We start from the raw sequence: 25,965 nt of genomic DNA on the forward strand, positions 1-25,965 counted from the left end.
CTTGAGGAGCCAACTGACATTCCTCTGCCCTAGCACACTTTATCTCTTCAGAGGTTTTGACTGAAGTTTGGAGAAAATGAATGAGGCCTTGCAACATGTAAGCAGAGGTCTAGGGCCCTCTACAGAAGTCCAGAACAATCTCATGAACGGACAGGGCCGGTTTTAGGGCGGTGTAACTGGTGCAGCTGCACGTGGTGCTGAGCTCGGGAGGGGGCACTGTGTGTAGAAATAGCTTATGGGGTTAAAAGCAGCTGCTGCAGAGTTCATTGTGTGTCTACCAGTTTCAGGCAACAATAAAAATGTCAAGATAACTCTAGTGAGTAATGTTACTGCTGGAGAGACAGCAAAGTTTTATTTAGTGGCAGTTTTGAATCATCGTAAAGTAGTGCAGAGGGATAATGCGCCTACTGCAAAGAACGTGTACCATGAAGATCACGGATGTGTATTTTATGTGGATAGTTCAGTAGGTCACTGCTTTTGTCACAGAAATTCTTTTGTTACTTGCAGTTCATAAACTACAATACTAATATGGAACAGTGACCTAGGAACTGTCATTAAAGAGAGGAATGCAAACTGCATGGTATAGCTTAGCACGCTATGCCCCTCCCCCATATTTCATTATCCTAGTGTTTCTAAAAAGGGTTAGTTTGGGTAGAAATCAGTGGTATAAGGAACACCCCGTTTTCGCAGCTTAAGTGAGGCTTGCCACTGCACCTGTTGGTATATTAATCTGGGTCTCAGTGAAATTTGAATCGTTTTATATTTGACCTATTCTGTCTGCAGGCCGGCAGACAAAGTCTCCTAAAACTTCTAAGGTAAGAGCAGGGCAATGTTTAGAGGTGGGCCCAAGAGCTGTTAAGTGAGCCCATTTCAGGGAAGGAAAGAGAAAAAGAAATAATGAAAACATTGGAAAAGAACATAGTGCAGCAAATAGAATGAGTGGGGAAAGAAAGATAATGTAAAACATAGCGTTTGATAGAAACCAGAGAGAAACAGGAAATGAGGGAAGGTATAAACAACAAAGGAAAAGTGCAAGGATGGAGGGGTGAAAGGTTGGAAGGAAGGGTGAATGGAAAGTTGGACAAAAGGCTCTAAGGACAAATTTATTGAAGCGATAAAGGATGACTGGATGGATAGAGAGAGGAAAAGGTGTACGGTGATTGGATGAATGAATCCATGCACTAATGGAAGATTGATGAAATGTCAATGGATTGTTGGAACAATGACAGCATGGGGTGTAGAATCAAAGAATGGATGAATGAAAGGCCGGGATGATGAACGAATAGGTAGGAGAATGTACAGGAGAAGAGAACTAACCTAGCAAGTATTGAGCTTACTCGCTTCACATACTCAGGGTTATAAAAGGTTTGGTTCAAAGTGGGGGATATTTTAATGTACTCGCTACTCCTTTGGTAGAAATACATTCTTGCTATCTGACAAAGGGGTTTCATCAGCGCTGAAGCCAGCCATGTGAACTGAGGACAGTGAATGGAAAATATACTCTAGATCTCTGACCTCAATCAAATGTATGAACCAAATCAGAATCGAAGGTTCTCTTCGATAATCATTTAATTATAATTCAGACTATGCATGCATCTTTTTTTATTGGCAAATGGAAGTGGGAAATTCAACAGAATTCCCTAGATTGATGGTTTTAAGTTTATTTTCAGGGATCTGGATTGGAGCTTTGGGGAGAGAATCTGCCCAGCTTTGGGAAAAGACCACTCTATGTAATTTACAGCAGACTATTCACATTGAACAACAAGAATCACAAGCAATTGAAGATACCAGGGAAGTCACTGAATGTGACCAGTTTGCAAGTGCTCCTTACCTTCCAAATTAAACAAATATCACTCAAGAGCAGAATGTGAACACCTTTAGTAGAACGTCCACAGAACATCTTTCCTCCCTAGTTGTCTGAATATGATTTGATGCAAGGATCTGGCACATTCCCACCAATCAGAAATTATTTTACATTTGGAAGATTGCACAGCGTCTTATCATTCTTGGGGCTACAAGTGATGAGCATTTATGGTTAAACATACTGTTGTGTGTTGCTGTACTTATTAAAATATTGTAATGTGTTTTTCACAATTTTGTATCAGTGTTTGGATCTATGGCTTTAGCAGACTGATTAATACCATGAAAACTATTCACTATAGATTGCACTTGCTACCTAAATGAAAATAGAGTTTACTTCTCCTGTGATATACATACTGCAGAGGCATGTAGCATTTGTGTGAGGAAGAGGATTTGCTAAAACATTAAGCTACGTCATAACCATCTTTGTTGGCATCACTGTGAAATGCATGGGATCACAGTACCAAGGATACCTCTGGTACCAAAAATGGCACTTCCTTGATGATGATGGGTTGCTGGCAATGGGAAGTGCTCTTGTTGAAAGTGAGGCATAGGATTAGGCCTCTCTGTAACAATATCTGCCTTCAAGTCAAGTCAAGTCAACTCAAAATACTTTATTCCCAAGAAATATATTCTTATAGAAATATTGCACTAATTTCCCAATTGACAAAAGTAGACAATTTTAAATAGACTAAAACAACAATACATGGTTGAATCATCAGCCTGCAAGTCCTTCAGAGCCTTGCTTGTCATCAAATTTGAACAGTTCTACAAAGTACAGGTGGTCGTAGACCTTTTATGATGATGCTTACTTAGGCAATATGATCTCAGGAGTGCCTGTCTCATCACATTGAATGCAGAGAACTTTATTTTGAATTGCATTAGTCCCCGAAAAAGGTGGAGGGTAAAATGTGACAGACTACTTCCCCATAGCATGGTGCATGATGTGCAGAAGTGGATCCTGGATTACACTGAACCTGTACAGGTCCTCTGCATACATTACTTTATTGTGATCTGTTTGGAAGTTCAGGTCTGCAAGGGCATCCCTCATCAAGCAAGTGAGAATTAACTGTCCTAGAATGACCCATTTTATTGCCTTTTCTGACTTACAAAAACTGTTTGCTGAAGTCCATTTACAGTGTCAATGATTTTGCCTAAGGGGAACCACTCCCTTCCCAACCAGATCACATAACAGCATGTTTTTTTAAACAAAATATAGCATGGTGTTTCAGCAAAAATTTCCATTTTAAGTAAAATGTGTGGCCTACATAGTAACTTCCTTATGCTGAGACGTCTTGCTGAAAACCCTTATGCAAGAAATGACTGCTAGCACTTGAAGGACACTTGTGGCCCCGACAACAAACTGACCAAAGAATATTAGTGAGAAGTAATGATGGGTATTTCATGGGTGAAGCTGTTTGGTACTATGTTGGAATGTATGAATTAACAGTGCTTCAGCGGCCGATGTAAAAGTCACAGCTCAATTTTGGAGGTACATACTGCATTCGAGAGGTATTAAGACCTAATGTTATTCGTACATATTATTTCTCTGTCCTTTATAAAGGATTGTCATTTGCGAGAGATTCTGCCAAGAGCTGAGTAGGGAAAGGTGTCTAGGTATGTCAGCAATATTCTAGAAGGAGTGTGAATGTCCCAGTGGAGCAAGGTAGTAGGCAGTGACCAGTTATTGTGCACAGTGATTGGTCAGGAGATCTGAGAAACATTATTTAAGAGAGTGGGCTGAGAAGGTTCCATTCAGTCATGTCTTATCGGACAAATATGAGCAGAGGTAAGCATAAAAGAATAAGCATCACAGGAAAGAGATTACCAGGGAGATTCTTGTGTGGTTCTCTTGGACTCTACAGCAGCACTTTAATGCATGTGGCTCCCTCTAAGTGGTTGGTGGTCGTTGGTTAGAGATTATCTTCCCAATGAGCCACTGCCACTTTGTAGGCTCTTGTGTCCAAATGAGAAAGTAACGAGTGAGGCACGGCGGGTGATGGAACTACATTGCCTTGTCTGTAGCACATGGGAGACATTTGACAAATCTTTATCTTTGATCCCTTTGAGACACTAGGTTTGAACCAGAAACAAACCCTGAATATCATCTTGTTTCGAACCATTAGATTCTCCCCTTGCAGAGGGCATTCATGGTTCCCTGCAGAAAAGGTTTTCACTCTTCCCTGTAGTAAAGGTATACCTCAATTTGTCAGAGCCATGGTAATGGATATCTGTATATGAGTATCATTTAAAGCCAGGTATGAGATAAGTTTAGAGAAGTGTTGTCCGAGTCTCAGTCTATGAGTTACATGGAGGTGAAGATGACGTTGCTTCTGCCCAGAAGATGTTATATTTGAGTTGGAGAATGGGGAAGGAAACATCATAGGATTTCTCTGGTATGGTAAATATTTTCCCGTAGAAGGACCTCTATGCTGTAAAGGTTCAGAAGAAGCAAACCCACTGAAGTGTTACATCACACCACGGTGTAATGTAACAATGTGTTGGGTATATATGGATCTGATGCTATTTTACTTTTTATCTATATTTAGGAGGAATTAATAACCACTGGTGTATTGTAACCATGGAGAGGACATTCAGTAATGTATATTCCTTGGTGGCTCACAAATCTTTTGTTCCCTTAAATACCAAGCAATTTGGTGCAAATTAAAGTAAAAAGGGGAAGGGGGAACATTAGAGGACTGCACTGACTCTTTCTTCAGTGCTGGAGGGCACACTAAGTAATGAAACATCAAAGGACTCAAGCCCTCTTCCCCAAGTGGTGAACAATATCGGGTTATCAACCTACAATGACAGTTAAATAACTATGTAAGGACATCTAGAGAGATGGAAGGTTAGATAGTGTTTAGAAGCCTCCACATAAAAAAATTGTTGGACATTTTCTGAACTGTGCTGAAAGCGATCCCTTCCATGTGAGAGGTTAGTTGTGGTGGTTTGTGAGATACAATACATGATAACTGCTCTAACATTCGTTTGGACCATGGCCAATTTAATTATCCAAACTGAATAAAAGAACATGTTCCTCATCTCATGTTGCACGACAAACTAAGTTGAAACATTGCCTTTTGCTTCAGCACTGCACAGTATAAGAACAAGAGGTGGCTGCCTTCAATTAAATAACTCCAACTGTGTGAAAAGCAACGTGGAGACAACTTCATCTAAAGGTAAACAGTAGATGACATCTACAAGCCGCCCTTTATTAGTGGTTTGCAACCACATAACCATAAACATGCAATTGGACTTATTATGTAAGCTTTTGTAGGTTCATTTGGACCATCTTGTGGGTGTACAACTACAGATGTGCAGCCACAAATGTCTTTTGAATGTCTGATTTGCACATTTTGAGGCAATCCAAATGTGAGGCTACAAAAGTCCCACTTATTAGGTTTTCAAATGTGTAATTTAGTGTATCCTGGTTGCTGTTGTCAACAGGCTCCTAGCAGGTATTTTCAGTGCACGTGACTGCACTTTTCTATATTATTTAACCTATGTGCTTTCGAAGCTGAAAGAGATAACATCCATTAAATAATTTCAAATGTGGGGGGTCATCTGTGGAGACAATACATCCTATGGAACTTTAAATGGAGTTGGACATTTGCATGTGAAAATCTAGAGCAAGTGGTAGCATTTCACATAGTGCGCAAATAATATGTGACAAAAAGACAGATGCCATTTGCAGGGAGCTCTCCCACATGAAAATTAGCTTTATCCAAGGCAAAGAATCACCTACAGATATCTTTTGCCAGTTCATTTGATATTACATTAAATGCTTTGAGGCCCCATTGCTGATGCAAAATCTAAAATGGGCACTATCACTGGTATACATCCTTCACAAAATCAAATGTGTCCAATAGCCCAGCAAAGATGCTGTAGTCCCTGGTGCAATCAAGGAAATTGATCCCTTTGGCCCAGTTGAGTTAGTAAATACATTCATTATCAGGGTTCAATGGGCCCTTCGGGGCTTTGGGCACCAGAGTCACTGCACCTGCTGCAACAGTGTAGCGTCGCCTCCTGAATTTCTCTGCGTACGTGAGTTCTGTGCGTTTTTTTAACTTAAATATGTGGGTAATTAGTATGTCTCTACATAAAAAAAAAACAAAGACACTAAATGGTCAAAGCTAACTCAGTGTTCCACAAAGCAAAAATAAAGCGGTGATCCGAAGCATTCCCGCACGTGGATGGAGCAGGTGATAGGATTCCAAGAGGAAAACAAACCTCCTCTAGACAATATATAAACCATGTAGTTTGTCAAACAGAACCGCTCACCTTCCCATACCACATCTTTTGGAATATGTAATTGAAAACAACATACTTTGAAAGGCATGGCTGAGTTGTAGTTTTCTGGAATCTCCCAAGACAGAAGCACGGAGGTCTTCATTACCGCTTTTACATGAAAATTTTTTGCAAACACTGCTGGAAAAGTAAAAACAATGTAATTAAACCACCTCATGGACCAAAGCCCCTCGACCTTTCCCTGCTGTGGCATTCGCTTAACGTTGTAAAAACAAAACTTCAGGTTAGGCATTTGCTTCTCAGAAGTAATCATTCACTCTTCATATTTACCCACTGCCAACTCTCTAAGACATCCTTCCTTACCTGAAAACATTGCAGGCGTGAGCAAGCCATGCTTGGGCCATGAGGTCTGATTCCTTAGGTAATAAGCAGGCTAAGGTTTTTGTACTTTACCTTTTTCTGTTGAATTTATTTATAAGATGGTTTGTTTTAGTTATAGCTTCTAAAACATTGCTATCCAAAGACTGACATTCCTTTAACAAAGGCTTAAGTAGACAAATCCTACCTTGATCCACTGGCAGTGTCCTGAACTGGACACTTGGACTATAAGGACCGGGCCCTTTGCTTGTGTGGGCGCGCATTTTTACATCATAGGTAGTGTCTGGCTTTAAGCCAGTGAGAGTCACAGTGGTGTCGATCGCTGCAATGAGGAGCTCAGTGGGGTGGTGTGGGGTGTTGATATCCCGGTAAAGCAGGGTGTATTTGGTGATGATACCATTTCTTTCTGCTAAAACTGGAGGTTGCCATGTAAACTGGACAGATGTAGAGGCCGTGTTATCTGAGTGAATGTTCAGTGGGAATCCACTGGGCACTTCCTCAGGAATGGAAATCTCTTTTATGATCTCTTCCCCGTAACCAACTTTATTCCTAGCGGAGAGCTTGAAGACATAGGATGCTCCTTTGTGGATGTCTGTAGCAGTAAAGTGATCCTCCTTCTCGGAAAACTCCAAGGTTGTAACGCTATCCAAGTCTTTGCGGCCAAATTTCAGACGGTATCCCTGCAGGGCACCAAAGGTCTCCACCGGAGCGTGCCACTGAATGAGAGCAGTGTTCATCTGTGTGTGACTAATCACTAGACGCGGTCTGCCTGGAACTAAACAAACAACATTGAATCAGCACTAAGAAAGTAGCATACAACTAAAGTTGGTTTTCCTAATGGTTAATATGCCTTCAGGGCACTTACATATGATGTGTTAACAACACAGAAGGTTTCAACCTCGAAGAATGCAATTTCATGGAAAGGGCTCATGACCCTCCCCCACCACACACACAAATATTGACTCAATTGCCCTTCTATACACATCACTTTGCAAGAAGCAAAATATCTTTGTCATTGAATGTCTTACCCAATGGCGTCTCATACATGACCATGATTGACACTATTAGTGAGGGAAAAAGTAACTCAGCAAAAGTATGGAGAAAGACTTCTCAATAAAGCCTCTTTCTTTAATGTTCCCGCATATAAGTGCATGAAAATATCTGAGCTAACTGATAAATCTCTTTTGTATTGTAAAATTTCCAAGGACTGAAAGTGTTTAAGAGATATGGAAAACAGTTCACTTAAGTGGAGTAAATAATAATGGCAGTTGTAGTCTAGTACCTGTTATCGGCAGTCAATACCATTAACTTATTTAGCACCAATGCAGAGGTACAGAATGCAACCTTCTTTCTATTTCCAAAGAAACTGAGCTGTGTACAGTGAATAACTAGATTGGATATCCTGCAAGTTAGCGCATGAGCTGCAGACAGCAATGTTGTCTACTTCTGATGTTCTAACTTGTACAGGTTCATGATGCACCCTCGGACATGGACGAGGATATGAAAGCGATTCATTGGCCAAAGATGACCTGGTACAGAAGAGTCACAGATATGTCTTCCGTGGTAGCGAGACAAGCTGTAAGGTATGAAGTCCCTTCGAATGGACAATATGCTTACACTGAATTGGGACATTTGCCAAAACAGTTCACACATTATGTGAAATATCATTGCAGGTGATTTAAAGCTAAATGTAAAGGCCCAGTAATGGACCCACGGTCAAAGGTACGTCAGAGATGGGGTTGAATTGCTAAAAGGAATTCAAATGTAGGCATCAAATCCACTGCCCACGTTTGAGGCATTGAAATCATGAACTAAGGCAAAAATATTGAGCATTTGTTTGGCAGTTGCTCATCTCAGACCCATAACTTGATCATTTCCTACTGCCTTCTTTCCAACTACACAGTAGACACTATTCACATTACTCGTGATTGGATGATGGCTGCCGGTGCTAAATTCTGTATTGTCACAACATGTTCCATTAAAAAATAATTAGGTCTTCAAAGTGTTTACACTTTTGGATGTGAATAATGCTATTCAGAAATAATTGTAAAACTTTAATGTAAGATTTTCTATGAGATCTGTAAATTATACTAGATGACTGCACATACTTTATTCATCTGGATAACCCTTAAGATTCTTTTGCAGCACAGTGTGAGCAGTTTATACAGTGAATAAAAACAAGTCTGTATACAAATTAACTTGCTATCAATATGTTTTCCAGGAGCAAAAATAGTGTGCAGTTAAATGATCAGAGGGTTTCGGGATGCAAACTTATTTGCCTACAAGTCTAGTCAGTGGACAAACTGGTGATCTTATTTTTTAAAGCTGGGTTTAATTTACTAATCTTTTTCCCCTCATAATTTAATTTGTGCAAGAAAAAGTTCAACAATACGTGAAAAACACACAAGCAGATTCACTAAGTCAGGGTGTGCAGATTTGTATGTGCACACATGTCACTTACGATCACTGGAAAATCACAAGATTTGCTGATATCTCCTCGGTTCCATGCCATGTGAGCTTGGGAAGTAATTTTTCCCAGGGATTGTTAAACGAAAAGGCAATGCAAATAGGGTAAACATCAAAAAAGTTGGCAACTTTGTAAATATTCAAAAACATTTTTGATGCCTTATTGCACTTTTAGCATGTTCAATCGTGCACTTAAAGTGACCAGGTGCAAGTTTTGTAACATGCCTGTGGGAAAGGTTATTCTTAAGAATATCATTTGTTTTCTATGAGAGAACCAACACTGAAAAATGCACAGTAACCACAACTCAAAGCCTGTAGAATGCCTACAACAGAAATAAATTGTCCACATAAAGTTAGGGCAAATCTACTTATAACCAGTGGCATAACAAAGTGATAACCGGTGGGGGGGGGGGGGGGCCTGAGCTGGTGGGGGGCTCCTGCACTGGCTGGCCCCTGGCCGGAGAGCTTTGGACTGGATCCAGACCGTGGCGGGCTCCCTGCATGTAATTTGAAGGTGGGCCCTTAGAGTTTCGTTACGCCACTGCCATAACTTGAGATTGTGCACTGGATAAAAATAACCTAGTTCAACAAGCCATGGGTAGACGTCCTGGCCAGCGAGAATTTTAGGTGCTTTTATATTTTTCAAAACTCCCACTTTCTTGATGTAAAATGTTGGCATGTAAGCATTTCTCAAGGTTACTTTACATTTTTTGACTGTTGGCGCCTGTACTTGCTAAAGAGAGAAGATAAAGTGTTTTTTGCCACTGCAGTTGCGTAAGAATTGACGAATGTGTGCCTTATGCTTTAACATGGCCAAGGTAAATAGTATCTGGATATTATGCAAATGTGGTACATCCTTTGTGAATTAGGGATGCATTGGTAGTAAGGCACACTAGGAGGCACAATGACTTATGCTGCAAACGTCAATTTGTGCATTCATATTCAGATGATAACCAGGAATTGGACATTCAGGGTGTTTACTCTGCAACCTATTTTTGGGTGGATTGGGAGATTTATTTCGCTTTTGAGACGCACTGTTGTATTTCTATGTTGATATGCATGTTAAACAGCGCCTTAAATCGCTTTTTGTGTGACACTGTATTAGTAGGCTTCGATAAGTAATTATCAAAATGCAACATAGGCGTGCAGGGCCTTTAATTTATCAGATCAATAATCCAGTAGCATACCTTTGCTTAACTAGACCATTAAATACTAAAAAGAGAAATAGAAAAAATGTATATATTGCAAATCTAAAATTAAATTGCGCGTTTTTTTTCTCTTTTCCGCGGCGCATGCGCTCTTAACCTCTCCAACGTGCACTTGAAACGCTATTAGGCATTTAAATGGAGCAGCTTTTGTAATGAACGGTCTCGTGCAAGCAGAAATGGCACCGTCATTTTTCTGTGATCACTGACTTTTCGGGCACCGTGACTGGGGAGCAAAATAGGACCTTCAAATCAAAATTTTCCCAACCGCTGTTTCTGTTTTCTGAGCTTTTTCCGCTGAGTGAAATGAAATGTAATAACTGCCAAAGAAATTAAATTAGCAATCGCGTCTATTCATGTTTTAAATGTGAGCGGGAAATGAAATATAAATCTGTGATAAGCAGCCGTAGTGAGGTACGGCTGGCCTGCCCACTTCTGTCAAAGTTTTGTGGAAGTTTTTTCTCAGTGGAATATTGCCGGAAAGTTGGCACAAAACGTGTTCTGCACACTGTATACATTTTTCATTTCCGTAAGACAATGGAAGCGGCAAACGGCAGAGAAAATCGAAACTTACACGTAATTAAAAATAAGGTTGAAGGGTGTTACCTGCGCCGGTCGTGGACACCACTTTCGCCTTGCTGCGCGCTCCGTCTCCCTTCGTTGTGTAGGCTGTCACAGTGATGGAGTATGCAGTTTCAGGCTGCAGTCCAGAGATAACCATTTCCTACAAAGAAATGCAACCGGAAAACGTATTAAACTTTTATTCTTCAGCGCAGGAACACGTGGAATTAACCAGTCGTAGGCTATGAAGCGGCTCTGGAAGCCCCCAGGCTCTGGTAAGGGCCTCCAGCCATCACTATTGTGGCGTTTTTGGTGCCCTGAATATTACATTTTGCACATTTTAAACACACCATGGCTCCCGTGTACAGATATTACACAAGTGAGAGAGCAATTTTACCCTGGTGAGGGGGTATTTGTACAGTGAAATGTTGCACTGCTTAGCCAATGACAAGGCCAGTGCAAAATTGCTGCTCACAAATTATAAATTGCTTAATCATCTGTGCAATACGTGCACACTGGTCCCATATTTGACCACACCATGCATTATAAATGTTGCATATAATTTAATGTTTTATGTGGTAAAAAAATGCTTGCAAAGAACCGAGTTGGAGCCATCACTTTTCTATAGAATACTTGTGCACCACACATGGGGAAGGGATTGTATACCTGTTCTTAAAAAAAGCAGCTATCCCAACATCAGTAACCGAGTTTAGTTTTATCCATTTATAGAGCGCTTGGTTACACCTAACGGTGTGTCCCCGCGAGGAGCGTAAAACAAGCCCCTATAGTGCAGGGGTCCCCCAACCATTCAGTAGCCCCTAAATCCTACAGGGCGGACCACTTCTTATCCAAGGCCAATGAATATCTGTGAGTTATAGGAGACTTGGTGGCTCCTCTTCACATGGGGGGGGGGATCATTTTGCGTTACTCCACTTCAGTAACCCAGTAACATGATGAAGCCTTATCGCTTATAAAAACCGACACGTCAGTGCATGGGAAACTCATGAACCATCACCAAAAGCAATGGACAGGCTTCCGCAGAAACTTGACTGTTACTATTAGAAGATCATCCCCTTCAGTGATTAAACAGATGAAGTAAAGATCATGGAATGCTGCGCTGAGCAAATGAAATAAAGATCCCAGGAGAAAAGATGTACTCTCTCAAGCAGTTTCATTGCATTTTTAAAGTCAGTTGAGTTTGCTTGTTGAAAAGGGCATCTCTCTAACCATGGATTCCTCGCTGACTGTCGTTTAAGACTCAATCTGTTGGTAATCGACAATGCCCAATAAGGCAGAAACATGCCTGTGGTGGTTTGTGGCATAGTGCTGAGAGGATTTGGTTGGGATGTTCCAGACAGACTAATCTTTATGAGGGAGGGCTTGGCTCGTATGCATATCACTAGTCACTTCCTGCAGTGGTAGCAAAGTTTAGGAACATTTTAAATGCTGTCGAAGGACAGAAAAGAACAGGTACAGGAGTCGTGAACCATTGGCTCAAGAATCTTGACCACATGTTGAGTGGTCAATGTATGGGGATTTTTACAATATATGGGGCAATCTTTCATCAAAGCAGTTAAGCCTTTGCGAGAAATGTTAAGAAATAACATGGGTTCCGAGCCGGCATGTTGTTATGTATTGTCTAACAGATATATTGATATATACAGGTGTACCGATTATACACACTTATTTATCTGTTTCTCCCACTAGGGTGGTAAATACTACTGCACTGTACACCTTGGGTACTGATGGTCAACACTTTGCATACATTTGTTTTACCACAATAAACACTTCTATTATTGAAAAATGTAAGTTATCATTCTTGGTTTTACCCTTAAATAAAGCACAGTCATTTGGAGTGTGCATGAGGACACTGGTGTATAGACATCACCTTGACATGTGACAACATTAGCACCACAATGGTTCATTCAATGGGAACATAAAGGACGGTGTTGCCCCCCACATGCATGAGAAAACATCCAGGTTGCTTCCATTTGCTGCGGTGTAGTTTCATAGCATGGAGTGCTGATTCATGCAAAGTACAGCCTTATGGGATATTCACACAGCCAAGCAATAGCAGTTCAGCCGCAATTAAAGCCGGTCTGTCAATCCTCACCCTTGAGTACCGACTGATTGCACAAAAACTATTCAAGTGTATCTACCTCATTATTGCTGATTCATATACTGTGACACTGTATATCAGTCATAACATCTTGTAATGAGATGTGTAATTTGAATGAAGTTATCCAGAAGAATGAAAACTAACGCCAGGTCTACATGACTGGATATTTGGGCAAGTTCAGACCTTAAACATGACTGAATATTTGGGCGAATTCAGACATGCCTTCACTTTTCATTCCCTTGGAATGTCTGCCTCTGGAGCAGGATCTTGTTATGTTTCAAGGCACGGTTAGTCGCAGCCAGCGGAACGAGTGCTACACAGGACCAAAGAATGTGTTCCTCTACAGATATCAACACCATGCCACATCCACTGGTGAGAACAGAGCAAATGAAATGCTAACACACACAGATGTGTCACACATTACAGGAACGCAGACAGCATGTTAGTGCATGCACTTGCAGGAGCACAACGAAATGTGGAAAGAAATGTAAACACACGCCTTTCACTCGGCTGCCATCCGGCACTACTCACATGTTCAGTAGTATCATCATATTCCCACTGATTGAGAGTAAAGAACGTAGGAAAGAAAAAAAAACAGGGCATGAAGAAAAATGTGTAGGCTAGTACCTTGTCATATGTTGTCCTTAGTAATAAAATGACCAGCAAGACCAGTGAGCATGGCACATTCTAGATTCTGTTGCAATCACCAATTATGTGTTAATTGTGCTGATGTTACAATAACTGTAATGAAATGGACATATAGCATCAAGACTCTTTCACACTGAAGATCTTGCACCTGCACCTATTTGCAGCAGTAAGGATGTATATAAGAAACAATGGGCCCCATTACGATGTCAGTCAGAGTTGCCTCTGACCGACACTGTCTCGTCTGTAGGTCGGCAGTTCTGAACACCGGATTACAATGCAAACACACATGGTGCAGTCGCAAACTCCCGTTACTCTATGGGCGCTTGTGTAGTGGGCAGAAACTGCCCCAGCACAAACTCCCATAGAGAAATGGGAGTTTGTGTATCCTGCACCGTGTGGCAGACACCTAACAGTGCCTGCCACACGGTATAGGAGCTTTCAGGGGGGTACATAGGCCCCCAACCTCCGGAGGGATGGGAGCCCTGCTAGTAGCCCCCAAAGTCGCTTTCAACAGCCTTTCCATGTTGGAAAGTCCGACATGAAAAGCCAGTCGGTAACCAAAATCATAATCCCGATGGCAGAAACGTCCTCTGTAAGGGATTATGATAGGTATCTGACTGGCTGACGGGCTCCTTAAGCCCACCCGAACACTGTCAGACTGACCGGCCGGTTTACACTCCGACCGCCGACATTGAAATTCGGCGGTCAGACTGAAAACCTACAGTACCGGTCACAAGCCTCCAACGAGCTGTCGGAGAATTACCGACCAACATCATAATGAGGCCCAGTATGTTTGTGTATGCTGGAGTAACCTTGTAAGGCGCTGTTGTGTGACAAGGTCTTTAATATCAGGGATAAACAAATTATGTCTTTGTTAACAAATTGGGTGAATTTGGAGAAATATTTGTTATGTTCAACTAACAAAATTACTCCAGATTCGCAACCTCCTTCCCTCAAAAAAACTGTCGGAAATTGATTTGACACAGGAACAAATCAATTAATGGTAGCGATCTGCATCTCTGCGTTTATACTGAAATTCAGTAAAGATGCCTGATTCACAGACCGTTGCTGAATCTAAGGCAACAATGGGGCTCAGCTCTTGTTATTTCCATCAAACATGGATCTCGGTGCAGATGCTGTCCTTTGTGTTATAGAATGTGGCAAACTGAAGCATCAGCCTTCAATAGTTTTAAATGTAAGCCACAAACACGGACATTGTACAGACAGGAAGTCAAGCAGGGTCTTTATAAATTGTCCTTCAATATGGGACAATTTTAGGAACGAGACACCATTTGAAATGCAGAAAATAATTATATCATAAGTCAATATTTTTCTCTAGGTTGGCTGTACCACTTTTCAATATCTTTTCATAACTCAAGGGCCTTTGTGAGAACTTAGTATACAGCAATAATAGTGAATGGACATTATCTAGCTTTTCATTTTGGGGACAACCTTAGGTCTCACTGCTTAACAATCCAAAAAGGAAAGATAAATCTGACAAAATTATTGATTGAGATCTCACCCCTCAACTATTAATATGAGCATTCATCCCCCCAATTTTTTTTTAATGAAGTATGCAAAGTAATCCTTATTTCTGTAATTATAACTGTATGTGCAGCTTGTATTAATTTATCCAAGGAGTTTCCACCAGCCATAAGAGCACTAATATTATCCACAACTTATTATCCACAATTTATCCACAACTGGTATACTAGCTACGAAAGGATTTGCCAAGTGGTCTGCATAATATAGAAACCTTTATTTTTACATTAAAAAGTTGTGTTAGTCCTTGAATGCACCCGGCTCAATAGTATTCAAAGATGGCCGATGATCCAACTGGATCAATGCTGTTACCTGTCCCTACCCAACTGATGACGGCATGGCCTACAAATGGATCTTAACTTATGTTCTATAGGGCAGGAAGGGACAAAGCATAACAAACAAATCGATGAGCAAAGCTGTCGTGTTTACATCCTTTAATTGGCACTAGCCATTAAAGATTGATTCGAACTGAATTTATACTAAGCCACTTCTTGAACATCTAACGTTATCCAAGGGTATCAATTCAGCAATATTCAGTGCATTTGTCATGAAGCATGAAACGATTCATTCTAGGAATGAAGCACTGTTTATTTTTGTTATTTAATGATCATGCTATTAATGGAAATTGATTTGCTGATGTTAAATCAGCATGAATGTTTACCATTACAATCTATTCTATCTTTATGAAGTGGCTTGTGCACAAAACATTTAAGTGAGGTGAGTGGTGTGGCTATTTTTTATGTTCAGTATAAGGATTAAACTTGTAAATTGAATATGGATTGATACATTCATAGCCTTTAAGCATCTTTATTTTCGGTGGCACGGAATGTCTGTTTTGCCCCCAAAAAACTTTCTGTGGCACCTATAATGATAGTGGCACAGAGCCAGTGATTCTGGAGGCAAACTATTTCCCAATGATCAAAGTTCTGCAGGCTGGTCTGCATAGACCTTGGGTTTCCACTCATTCCAGGTATGTTTATTTAGGGTGTATTTCCTAGGCTATTATGGAGCTCAATTTCTTCGATATTCTGTGCTGCATCATTATAGTCTATGAGAAATCATTTCTAGAAGATAAAGTCCACAGGAGTATTCATACACATCTGTCTGTTTTATAGGGAAACATTAGGCATTCTGTAATCGATATATAACATGAAATGATTATTAAGGGGGTTTGCTGTCTGTACAATGTCAAGGCAGGCAAGGACCCAGGAGTCTATTATAGTTCCTCCAAATGTGAACTTAACAGAGGAGGTCACAGTCGTCAGAATTGGGTTCCCTAGGTATCTCGTCCCTCTGGCCTTTCACTCCAAGAGCAGTTCAATCTCAGCTCAAGGAGCAGGCACTGACTCTCTATAGCACCGAACTACCTGATCTGGGTAGCCAAGTGACTGATAAATCAATCACTCTTTCATTCAATCTTCCGGAAAGGGACATCTGATGGTCCTTTTAACAAATTCGTGTTCCAGTCTGTATGAGGGACTGATTCTGATGTCGAACCAATTGTCAAGTCCCATAATCCCAGTCACAAATAAAAAGTAGAAAGAGAAAGAGGAAAAAAAGAGAAAAAGATGTAGCACAGGGAGCAGAGAAGGAAAGAGGGTCGTCCTGCACAAATATATGTGGTACCCTGCAGTTCAGATGTTATAACACAATTGAAGAAAATTCAGTAGAATAATTATTATTCTTCATAAATATATGTCTAATGGTGTGCCACACGTTCCAATGCTAGTAGAATAACTCTACTCCAAACTTGTACTGACAGTGCAAATTTGCATTGAGGTTTACGACTTTTTTGCACTCAAGACTACCCTAGCGTTAGACCACTTCAAGAACTGTCCTTTCTCCTTGCCATGCCTGCACATAAGGACCTTGATCAATCTTACATATGGAGCCTTTGCATTAATTCTTGCACGGCTTCCAGAGACTAGTCCTAGTGTGCGTCTCTCTTGGGCTGCCTGCTACAGGTCATTGGCGGCAGCCATTTTTGTACCTAAATGTCTTTGCTGAGCTTTTCTCTTAAGGCAAAGACATTTTTAAATGAGTGAAGCTATGAAGAGAGACAAAATCACATTGAGCAATGCATTCAAGCAAAGAGCATATAACAGCTTTCACCAAAGTATATTTTGGCTTAGTATCCAAGCAATACATGGTACTGAATTACAAATACAAAATTAGGAAATACAATCTGATAGGTGCAATAAGTAGTAAAATACAGCACCTGCACAATGAGAGGTATGTTTTGCGATCAAATGTTACTATTGGTTTTCTTAGGGGAAGAGCAAGAACATTATGTTTAGCCAAGAGATTATAAAACATGTACTCACAGAAAAACAACCAAAACGACTTCAATGCTTGGCAGATAAATGCTAGGTATTTATGTCAAGAAGGTTTAGGTTATTTAATGTTCTTCCAAAACAGCAGTATACTGAGCCTTTGCAGTGTTTTCATTTGTAGTTAGACACAAAATAAAATGGTAGAGGCTCCTTTATTAAAACTTTTAATTTCCCAGTTGACAATATTTGAGGAGTCTCAGATAACTATTATCTTCAACTAAATAGTAGTTATTATCCTGAGGGAATGTTCCTGATATTGCATCAGAAGTATCTGCACAAGCACATAGACGTCATAGGGGCCCAGTCACAACGGCATTTTAGAGTATATAAGGTAGTACTCCTGCAACACTCTTTACATACTCATACATACCTGTGTGAATTGGCCCCAAAACATCTTAAATAGTTATACAAATTCATTATTTAGGGAATATGTATATACAATTTGTGCAAACAGAAAGGATTGCCTTCTTGTTGGAATTTCATTAGTGAATTGCACATATCAGGGCCAATTCAGAGAAGCATGTAAGAGCACATGAAAGAATAGTCCTGCACTACTACTTCCTATACTTATATTGATTTAGGGACTTGGCCCCACAGCATACCTTTTTAAAATAAGAAGGTGGAATATTTGATCTTGTAATTAAGCGAAACACAAAGATTTAGTTGCTCACTTTTAAGCCACAATAGGTAATATCCGCATTGTTCGCATAAATATGAAAATAATATTGGTAGACATGAAAGTCAAAATTGTGGATTTTATAGACCTGATTTATATGGGATATATTAATTGCATTTACTGATAAGACCTATGCCCTGATTGTGTAGCAGAGATGCATCCCACTTTCTATTAATTTGTTTGTGTGCTTTTTCCAAACCTTTATTTCAGAAGGTTCGATTATCAGAATAATATCTGTTTCTCAGAAGGCTTCGAACAGCCTTTAATTTTCCTAGAATAAAGGACACTTCTCACAAGACATCTTACATAAGACTTTTACCTGTAGATAGTGAATAACAAACACAAATCAGTATCACGATCCTGCTTTGTTTATGGGTTAGGAATTTAGTAGTATGCATGTCTATAAGAGGCAATCAATTAGCCTTGGCCCTTATCAGAGAAGAGTTCTGTTCATAATTACAAGAAGTCAGCCCCAGTCCTTCATGACTATATGGATGCCTAAGACACATTGTGGACCACAAAATTATTCAGATCCTTATTAAATTCAGTTAAGATCAGAAGAAATTTACACACACAGATCAAATGTCTAACTGGGAGTTTTCTAGTGTAGTAGACTTTCTTCTATTGAAGCTGTAGGGGTATGGTGGGAATGTAAAAAGGTGAAGATGGAGTGGCCATGCAAAATGCATGGAGCAACAAGACATTTACAATGTTGTGGGTATTCACAGAGAATCTCGATACAAACATGAACATCTACTGCAAAAGTTACCGTAGCAAGTGTTGTTTAAAGGTGGTATTGGAAAGGAAACACCCCCAAATATTACAGTTGTTATCCATGTTGGGAAAGGAGCAACATGTATGTAGCATGCAACATGTTATGTAGATGTTTTTTGTTTGAATTGAGTATACTGGATATGGAAAGTTGTTTCTGTTTTAGTGCCTCATGTACAATAGGTTTTTGAATTTGCAAACACTCTGATTTGATAGATCAGAGGGTTTGCAAACACTAAAACCCTTTTTGAAATGTTCTAAGTCCGTTCAAAAATTCGGAAAATCTTTCCTGTATCATTAAATGTGTTTCGGAAACCATAAGGAATTGATAATTGTGAGGGTAAGGGTGTCTCTTCCAAATACCGATAGATGGTAAATATTAATGTTTCGTGACCAAATTTGGTCTTAAAGCATTAATATTTTACCACCATCACAAAGAGATCTCTTCCCCTTTGTGAACGTGGACAAGAAAATATTTAGGAGCAGGCAGCTGTCCCTGGTACAACTGCCTGCTCTTAAACGTGTCTGTGAAAGGTTTCATCTCCTCTTTTAAATCCATCCCATTTTCATTTTAGGAAAACTGGCTGTATTAAAACAAAGATTATTTTATATAAAGACAATCAAAGACATTGTGGTCTGCTGACCCCAGCAGGCCACTATGCTTGTGATTGTAGCAAATAATAGTGGGTCATAATTTGCAACCTGCCTCATTAATATTTATGAGGTAGTTTAAATTGCAACCCACTATGAGTCAGTATTTTGTGAAACGGCCTATTAGTGCATAGGTTAGTTCACAAAATACAAATGTATTCGGTAAAAGTTGGTACACAAATTGTAACCATTTTTATTGACACTTGAGGCCTTTTATCTCTTGTGTCAGCCTATATGATTTGTGCCTGGTTAGATATAATGAGGTGGGCGACTAAGAAACACCTCAATGTGTAAAAAGGTCATAATTCCATCTGTGTGCAACCATCTGTCTCTAGGTGATGGATCCTACTTGGGTTTCTTGAAAATATATCATGATCTTGGAGGAGAGTGCGTAAGGCTGAGCCTGTGTGCTTCCCCTATGGTTTATCATATTCCTTGCTATTTAAAACCACTTTTGTGCCAGCACACCAGTCCCCTAATCCATCATCAGTCACTGCAGATAAATAGCTCCACTATGAACCTTGGCCTTTGAACAAATGCTAGGAGTGTCAAGAACCAAATGCACCACAGTCACAGCCATTTAAACCACTGCATCATCCAAGACCAGACCTAGAGTTGGCTAAGACATTCCCTTAACTGTACGGAAACATGACATCCTTACTCCATTTGATGCATTCGGGATTTGTATTGTGCATATCAAGTGGATTATCCCCTGTACTCAACAGTCCTCTACAAACTGAAAAATGACCTTCAATTTCAGTACTGTACCATAAAATACAGGGCACTGTCCAGCAGCTTAAGGAAGTTGCTCCCTCTATGTAAACAGAGAAATATTCAACTTAAGCCAAATCTTTGAATTTAGACTGTAATTCGGTCAAAAATCCACTTGTATCCAAACCTACTTAGTCCCTCAGAAAACAATTCACAGTTCACTCATCCTCTTTGTGTAGATTGCTTCACCCATTAGTCAGATTTTCCTTCTTTTTACTGAAACAAATGAAACTCTGCCTTGTCTTATATTACTCAATTATAAACTTTGTTCCTTCAAAGTAAGAAAATTATAGATAAAATTAGAGTTATGATCTCATCTTTGGCCGCTGGCTACAGACACACTCCACTAACTTTGTCTCCTGAGATTATTTACAACTTGGAATGGCTGCCATCCCCTTACCTATGTACTGAAGTTGCATTTTACCACTTATCACTTCATGTTTCAAGTAACACAATATGTTTCTGCAGCTGACTCATATTTAACACTAACAAAGGCCAAAGAGGCATATTTACAAGTGAATGCTAAGCGTGGCGGTAAGCAAAAATTGCTAACGCCACGCTCTGCCATTCTGAAAATGCACATAGAAGTTGCAAATCGTCATTTTCTTAATGATTGTTTATGTGCAGGAAGGGACACCTTCCTGCACATAAACAATCATTCATGGCGATTTGCTGTTTCCATGTGTGCTGCACAATGCAGCACACATAGAAGCTGCAAAAACAAGGAGAAATAAAACATTTCTACTCGTTTCGCTATGTTAAGACCAGGTTTTCCCTTGTCTTAATTTTGGCACTGCCCCATATTTACGCCACCCTTGTAAATAGGGGACAGTGTCAAAATCAATGGGTTTTGCGGCAGATAGCCCACTGCAACACCCATTGCCATCCCCTTTCACGCTAAGTGTAGCATAAAGGGGGCCTTATTTACAAGGCGGCGTTAGGCTACTTTAAGTGGCTCAATGCCGTCTTGTAAATAAGGCGAAGGAATTATTGCCACAGGAATGTCACAAAAAGTGACGTTCCTTTGGCGATAAGCCCTGGTAAATATGCCCCAAAGTATGTTAATAACTGCTCTTCTTTATTTCTTACTCAACACAGATTTACTGTCTATGAGTGAATTGTCCTTTGAACTGCATGGAAATTTGCCAGAGGTCGCCACTAAATCAAACCTCTGGATACATGTTTTTAAGTGAGATTTAAAACAGCATAGATACCACCACAAGAGAGCTGCACAACACAAGGTAATATTCAAATACATTGGATTGCTCAACAAACAATACAGTTACTAATAAATTGATCAACTAATGTTTCATACAGTTACAAATAAATTGATCAAGTAATGCTTCACAATGGTATACATAGCATCAAACATGCAGGTATCTGTAGCTGGCCAAAAAGATAAAAAGTAGATTATGTTTGGAGTCCACCATTTTATAGAGCATGCATTAAGGAAAATGTGTATGTAGTTACCTGTGCATCAGCCAGCATGACATCTTTCAGCATGGGTTGCCCCTTCGGCTCTCCATTTTCCATCCTCACATAATGGACCTGGTATCCTCTGATTTGGCCATGCTGCTTGTTCGGCATAGGTGAGCGCCATGTGATTTTGACTGATGTGGAGTTGACAGCCTCTACCTCGACTTTGCGAGGAGGGCCACTTGGAACTGGAACAACATCATTTGATAAAACAGAATTATAGTCACTGGTTCCACTCACCAAGGCAAATTCTTTATTTTGTTATGTTTTAATTTCAAGTTCTCTCAAATTATGAAACAAGTCTGCTCTACCTTCTAGTGAAAGATCAAAAAGAATGACTGATGCAAAAAAAGAAAATGGAAGAAAAAAAGAGCATTGGAGGAAGAGAAGACATGTAAAAATGCAAAAAGCCAAGGCAGATGCTTTGCTTTGTGCAAAGCATTTAAGTACAAAGATAGTTGAAAAGAAATGATTAAAAATGCAATAGGTTTTCAAAAACATGTTTTAAATTTTGTTGGTAGGGACAAAAAATTGGATGACAACTGGGCCTTCTTCATTTCCATTCTAACACTGAAGGCAATAAATAAGAAAGATGGCAAAAGTGTTGAAGCATCAGTCTTCCAAAAGATGTGCTAAAAAGGGCACCAAGAAAAAAATTATTAAAGTGCTATCTACAGACAGAGTCTGGATGCAGTATGGCAGGAAAAGAATAAAAAATACAAGAAGTGGAGAACTATTTTACAAGGTTGTGTGGTTTTTGGAAAGGAGAAGGTAGCAGATACAAAATGCACTTAGAAATGGTGGTTGTCTATTGATTGCCAAGATATAGACAGGATTGAAGTTTGACTAAATAGGATTTGAGGTAATAAAATTAACATAAAGGAGGAAGGAAAGCAAGGATTAAGGGAGGACTTGGCTAAGTAGATAGAAGTTTAGGAAAATTTGAGAGGGGCACAGTGTTTAGCAGCGTAGGCAACGTACCATCTTCATCTGTCCGGATCAATACAGCTATACTCTCAGGGCCTGGTCCAATCTCAGTGTGGGCAGTCACAGTGATCTGGTATTCAGTCCATTTTTCCAAATTATCCAAAAGGTAGTGGTTGGTGTCTGATGAAATGCCCAAAATGTCATGGGGCTTGATATCTTCTCCATCTAGTCCAACATACTTGATGGCATACTCGGTGATGATTCCATTTTGTTTTTCCACTGGCGGGGGCAGCCAACTTACCAAGATGCTAGTGGAACTTCGACTTGTGCATCGAATGTCTTGAGGAGGAGCGGATGGCTCTAATTTCAGTAGTGGGGATTGTGGAGGGTTTTGGTGAGAGGATAATAATGGTGGGGACACATAACAAAACAAAAGAAAAAAACAAAAATAAATAAAAAGTGGACACAAAAAGGAAACTAAAACTTAAAATATAAAAATACATCAGACAGCCTGATGCACCTTGGCTTATCATGGTGTACAAAATCAATGTGAAGGAACAAACTTAAAAAGTGAAACGAGGGGAACATAAATGGAAATGATGTCTCTACAATATTACCTACCTTTGTTTAAAAAATCTCTTATCAACAAAAATATTTCCATCTCCAATTTTCTTGTAACTGGCTGTAATTAATACAAGTTCAGAATTCAGGCATAGCTATTTTTACTCAACTGTTGAGTATTTTGAGTGGAGGACGACCTGGTTGTTATTCCTCTATAGCTCCTTGGTGGTGAGAGATAGCTATTTTTACAGCAATAAATGAGAATAATCCCACAATTGAGAGTATTCCCATATTGCAAATAAGACCAATACAGAGATTATGTGACCTATCATTAAGATGCTAAGTTATTGATTAGATTTGGTTCTAGATGAGCTGGTTGAGGGAAAAAGCACAGTTGTGAGTTTGTTTTTATTAATGGACATTTAGTATTCCTAAAATAATAAAAAATGTATTCAAATATTTTGGAATTTGAAAAATACAAAGTTTAATTTAGGCTTTTTAACGTTGACAGGTTCATGTTCAAGCTCATTGTAACTAAAGCTTATACTTTGTTCTAATTTAAGAGTACTTAAAATATATTTGTAAATCCCATGTAAGAGTTGGAGCATCTAAAGTACGTCTAAAAACAAGAGATAACTATTGGAAATGCTCCGCTACCACTTGTACACTTTTACATGTCAGTTGCCAAGATTGTTACTAATTCCAGACCTTAAAAAAGAACTAACCTAGATATAATAAAAAGTGCCAAATAATTTAGTTTAAAAAAATACTATTCAACATGAATCTAAAGTAATGTTTTGCATACTTTACACATATAGTGCAACTTATATCTACTAACAAAGTTAAACATAACACATTACAACCAATAAAATAAATAGGCAAAACATTCAGAACATTTCAAAGAAATATCTGCCATTCTGAGTACCAACTTTGATAGGGAGATGACCGAAGAGCTGAAAGAGCACTACGATGCCAGAAGATTGATTATAATCAGATTCAGTCACTCTCAAAGGATGAGAGTTCATATTCACACAAATCCAAATACCTGTTTACTACCATAAATCATGCCAGCTGGAATCCTCTATCCCTTTGGCTGCTCTCCCACATGGAACATAGTGCACCTCCTGATGCTTCTCAAAGGGTTACAGGAGTGGGCGGTGCAAATGGAATGGGTGTTTAAATAATTAATCCCTCCTCAAGCACCACACAACTCTCCCGCAGAGATGTTCAAGACACCCTGTCACCACTACCTTTCATGTTGCACACATGTCTCTTCAGATAGCCAGCTGGGTTGAACTTACAATAGGGGATTAGTCAGAGAGTCATATTAACATCTTTGAATGCTGGAGCATATTCTTCCATGTATTAGGGTGAACTGCCTGTTCCTCATCCAGGCAACATCATTCGTGTTAATGATGGTAATTAGCAGCAACAGCAACAAAACAGACTATGAATGTTAGTTGATGTACACAAACTGGGGGTAAAAGGCCAAGAAATTGGAAACACAGCTGCAGAGTAGGTATCACTATTAGGCAATCACAAATTAGAAAATGCAAAACCAAGGGTGCCTAAGGGGCTAAGGCCCCCCTTGATTCACCACAAAAAAGTGGTGCACATGTAAAGCACGCAAATGCCTTAGTGGCATGTGTGCGCTACATGGCAATTTAAAAAATGCATTTTTGGTGCATTTTTTATAATTGCACATGGTTACCATCAACTTGGAGTCTATGGTAATAGCATTTCCAAAATGTACATTTTGTGTTTAAGAAATGCTTTGTGGATGTGCTTAGGAAATAGGTAATCCCTATTTGCGATTTCATATTTAGGGAATCCCAAAATGCGATTTCTACTGGGTTTGGCCTTTGTACATATTGAAAAGCAGTATTGTATTTCCAAACGGACTGAAATTGTGATTTGGTTACTTAAGAAATGCAATTTCCTTTTGTACATCTGGCCCTAAATTTTTACTATGCGTATACATGCACAGACTTAAAAGGTATCTATTGGTAATGATCAAGCAAAGAGTATATTTTAGATACTATTTATGACACACAAAGATTTTCAGTGTGATCTCCAAAGTTCCAACAACAACTAATGCATCCCAATGCTCCTAACCAAAACCTTCACTTGAGCCACTCCTGCCTGGTCCCCCTGATGAGCTTAAAAAGAAACATTACAACACCTTGGATGAAAACGAGATACCTGCCTTCATTGCTATGCTTCACCAATGAGTGGCGAATTGAGTATACAGAAGCAAAGGCAAAGATTTAGTCTACAATTTAAAGCTCTCAAACAGATAAATAGATCAATAACAACACCAGCCTTCTTTTTCAAAGCTAAGTAAATATTTTCATTCTTTCCAAATACTATATCAAACAAGGTGAGGCGTCATTGGCCGGTGGATCTGCTGGGCGTCCGTGGGACGTGAGAACAGAACTGCCATCTTCAAACCAGGCGCCCTCACGGACTGTGTGAACGGGGTAGCCACTCTGACTCGGGACCCGGAGGATCTGACAAGGTGAGTGCCCAACGCTTTTGGCATTGCCTCCCCCCGGTGCGCTGCTAGATTGCTGGTGGGACGTTCTCCGCAAGTGTGGCCAGTGCGTACTCGTGGAGCCGCCTTTGGCCCTGTGATCACCGACGAGCTTCCTCAGCGGGACGAGACACCAGGGGCTGGGCCGGCCTCGCTGGGCACATACTATTGAAGAGTGGCCGGGGCCAATAAGCAAGTGCAGCAGTATCCCGTTTGGGCAGATGGGGCCCTGTGAG

At 39.9% G+C, this 25,965-nt stretch overlaps 1 protein-coding gene across 22 annotated transcripts in view; it reads right to left on the minus strand.

Annotated features, from left to right (window-relative positions):
• The window catches only part of PTPRD (protein tyrosine phosphatase receptor type D), a 3,784,543-nt gene that overhangs the window by 258,635 nt on the left and 3,499,943 nt on the right, over nt 1-25,965 (minus strand). For 6 of the 22 annotated variants that reach the window (XM_085633482.1, XM_085633508.1, XM_085633543.1 and 3 more), the window contains 6 exons: nt 22,690-22,995; nt 21,703-21,896; nt 13,372-13,398; nt 10,767-10,884; nt 6,677-7,264; nt 6,191-6,291 (listed from right to left, as the gene is read on the minus strand). In XM_085633482.1, the coding sequence (XP_085489608.1) occupies nt 6,191-6,291; nt 6,677-7,264; nt 10,767-10,884; nt 13,372-13,398; nt 21,703-21,896; nt 22,690-22,995 (1,334 nt within the window). The remainder of the gene's footprint in view (nt 1-6,190; nt 6,292-6,676; nt 7,265-10,766; nt 10,885-13,371; nt 13,399-21,702; nt 21,897-22,689; nt 22,996-25,965) is intronic. The other 16 variants (XM_085633567.1, XM_085633517.1, XM_085633553.1 and 13 more) reach the window with 7 other exon arrangements.

Source organism: Triturus cristatus, chromosome 2_1 (genome assembly GCF_964204655.1).
Source record: "Triturus cristatus chromosome 2_1, aTriCri1.1, whole genome shotgun sequence".
Taxonomy (NCBI): Eukaryota; Metazoa; Chordata; class Amphibia; order Caudata; family Salamandridae; genus Triturus; species Triturus cristatus.